Source organism: Wasmannia auropunctata, unplaced genomic scaffold, assembly GCF_000956235.1.
Source record: "Wasmannia auropunctata unplaced genomic scaffold, wasmannia.A_1.0 LD335755.1, whole genome shotgun sequence".
Lineage (NCBI taxonomy): Eukaryota > Metazoa > Arthropoda > Insecta > Hymenoptera > Formicidae > Wasmannia > Wasmannia auropunctata.
In genome coordinates this window covers 9,551-12,732 of record NW_012027135.1, presented here as the reverse complement: position 1 = coordinate 12,732, position 3,182 = coordinate 9,551, and the positions used below count along the sequence as shown (strand labels likewise).

The 3,182-nt window shown below is 32.4% G+C and overlaps 1 protein-coding gene across 3 annotated transcripts in view; it reads left to right on the top strand.

Moving 5' to 3' along the window:
- Nucleotides 1-1,902, top strand: part of LOC105456140 — a 5,132-nt gene extending 3,230 nt beyond the window's left edge. For 2 of the 3 annotated variants that reach the window (XM_011699961.1, XM_011699960.1), the window contains 4 exons: nt 248-337; nt 426-556; nt 629-787; nt 1,052-1,902. In XM_011699961.1, coding sequence (XP_011698263.1) covers nt 248-337; nt 426-556; nt 629-787; nt 1,052-1,156 — 485 coding nt within the window. In that variant the 3' untranslated portion in view covers nt 1,157-1,902. The remainder of the gene's footprint in view (nt 1-247; nt 338-425; nt 557-628; nt 788-1,051) is intronic. The other variant, XM_011699962.1, reaches the window with a different exon arrangement.
- Nucleotides 1,903-3,182: the final 1,280 nt, after the last annotated feature.

Genomic DNA, 3,182 nt, shown 5'->3' with positions numbered 1-3,182 from the left:
TTAATAACTCTGTAAATAATGGTCTGAGCCAAAATTGAAAGAGGAACTTTTAGTTCAAAATTTCATTCTCTTTCACACCTTGAAATATTAATTAAGCGTTACGGGACACCCTGTATATAATTAAAAAACAACCATTTATCAAAATAAAATTATAATAACACAAAACTTGACCGACTTTATAGACTTCCTCCACTTATCTCCGACGATTAATAATTTATACAAAAATACAATTCAGATTACAATTTAGACATTACAGATGTAACAAGCTTGATTATACCAGAAGAGCTTCCAACGATATTATCTTTGATATATTCTAATATTCCACCACTTAGAAAAGTTAAGTATATTATAGAATAAAATATTGTTGAAAACTTTTTACATGTATAACCATGTTAACTTATATAAATGTTTGTAAAATTCTATAGGAACCGATTCCAGACTTGGCATAGGTTTTCGATTAGGTGAACATGCGGATTTTCAAATTCTTATTGAATTGGGACCACAAACCGAGACAGATCCAATAGGTACATCCAATGATGCTAAGAGACGACGAGATGTAAGAATTTGCACAATTTGTACACTAAACTCTCGTTTACATTTATTTAATAAAAATTTTTTTTATAAATAGGCGGCATTCAGTGCCGCGATGAAGGGAGAACTAGGACCATTGGCACAAGCAGTGGCTAAATATCAAATAGAACGTAAAATTCAAAAAGAAATGGATAAACTTAAAGCTATGGAGGAGAAACTTAAGAATATTGAACCGGAGAATACAAAGGATCAAGATGTAAGAAACTTATATATTTCTAATTATATATTTCTAATTTTTTAAAGATAACTTAAAAGAGAAATTAATTTTTATTTATTACAAATTAATGATCTCTTATTTATATTATATAAAATTATTTATTCATATAATTTAATAACTTACTTAATAATTTGTTAAAATAATTCTTCAAAATTCCAAAGAAGTGAGTACGTTTCTATACACACAAGATCAAATATATAAAAAATTTCTAAATAATAATAAAAAACTTTTCAATTTTCTTAGACTGTTTCCAGTGACTGGTTAACAAAGTGGAGGAAAGAAATATCGCAATCATCAAAAAATAATATGTCATTAAGTTCTGCAATAAAAAGAAATAATAAAAAATAAAATAAAGAATATAAAAAAATTCTGAATAATAATAATGAACTTTTTAATTTTCTTAGACTGTTTCCTGCAGTGACTGGTTAACAAAGTGGAGGAAAAAATATCGCAATTATCGAAAAATAATTTGTCATTAAGTTCTGCACTAGATAGAGATAATAAAATAGTCTAATAAAGAATAGAAAAAGCACTAGTTAAATCCGTCGTTTGAAAAGATAAATTATATATATACACGGGTGCGCGTATGTACATGCTTACACACACAAATGTGCAAGCACATTTTATCCTGGGAACTTGAGATGTGGGATATTCTGCGGCGTCTACAATAAGATTTAAAACTTAAGATTTCAAAAAATTGACCAATCATAGTCGATTATTCATCTCACGTGAAAAGAATAATCAATTGTGATTGGTCAATTTTCTTAAATCTTAAGTCTTATTGTAGACGCCGTTTAATTAAAGCCATGGCACATAGAAAAACTTAAGACCTTACGTTTCATCAATCAGATTTAAATAATTTTGAAAGAGATTGCGCGCACAAATTTTGTTTATGTATTAAATATAACCTGAAAGAACTGCCGATTGCAACAAATATACAAATATATGTGCTATTAATCCTAATCATATAAGGTTCGAATAATTTTGACAGAGGTCGCGCGTGTAGATTTTGTTCACATAATTAAACATAATCTGAAAGTACAATTGTATTAATAATAAATATTAATGTATAAATTAAGTATTAATAATAAAAAATATAATTAAGTATAAATAACAATAAAAGTAAATATAATTAATACATAGTCTATTATAAACTTTCCCCTGTCTCCCGTATACGTCCAGTTCTCTGTCTCATCTCCCACAATGTCTCCATTCAATATTGTCCATCCCCTTTCCCTTATACAATCTAACCTTATCCTGTCTTTCTGTCCTTTGATCTTCTCAGTTCTTCCTTCTCCTCCACCCCCTTTTCCCATATTCTTCCTTCCTTGTTTCCTGTTCTGGCGATGAAATCCTTCTTCTCTTATTATCGTCCTTATTCCTTCTTCATTCATTCCTTCATCTTCTCTAGTTTCTGCTGATCCACATCCCCATTTACATACACTCCCACTATCTTTACCTTTCCTCCATCATACTCTATATCACCCATCATTATCCCCTCTAGCTCTGAGCCTTCTTTCTGTATCTTTATTTCCATCTCTTTCCTTATTCCTAATATTCCCCCTATCGCCCTTCCTTTTTTGTTCTTTCTCTTTGCCCTTTGTATCCTCCATACATATTCCTTTAGCATTTTCTTCTTTACCCTGTCCCATCCCTTTTCCTCCATCCACGTTTTCATTAATCTACTATCACTAATTCCCACCTTTCTAAATTTTTCCAAAGCTCTTTATCCTTGTTCTCCAATCCTGCCACATTTCAGAACGCTATTTTTATACCTTTCTCTTTCCTCTCTCTTTCCCAGTCCCTTTTTTCCATACCTCCAACCCCGCTTTTCCGTCTCCTTCTTGCTTCTCCCCTTCTGCCCTAGTTTTTCTATTCCCCCTGCTTTCCATCTTCTCTTTCCTTCTTCCCTTATTTTCTCTCGATTTCGGCTCTTCCCAAAACCTCTCTCCATCATCCCTCAATTTCTTCCTCTTCTCATCCCACATCCACCACACTCCGTCAATCCATACCCAGCACTGCCTCACTCTTACTTTTTTTCCAAGCAGTTTCTCCTTCCATGCCATCCTCCTAACGTTTTACTTTATTCTCCTTTCCTCCCAAGTCAAGCTTTCTATCCATACTTCTTTCCTTTTTAATTTTCCTTTGCTCGCTATAAGATCTTCCTTTTCATGTCCTCACCACAGTATAACCAGTAGGTCCACTCAGCGAAAAACTGAGTCTTCGCGCAGGTATCGCCGCGCAACTTTTGTTTTGGGTTGGATCCAATGAAATGCAAGACGATAGGAACGTACATACATATGTGCAAACAATTTATAAGCAATTACATCAGAAATTTTCTTTAGTGATCACTCCTACGAATAATTGTTACTAA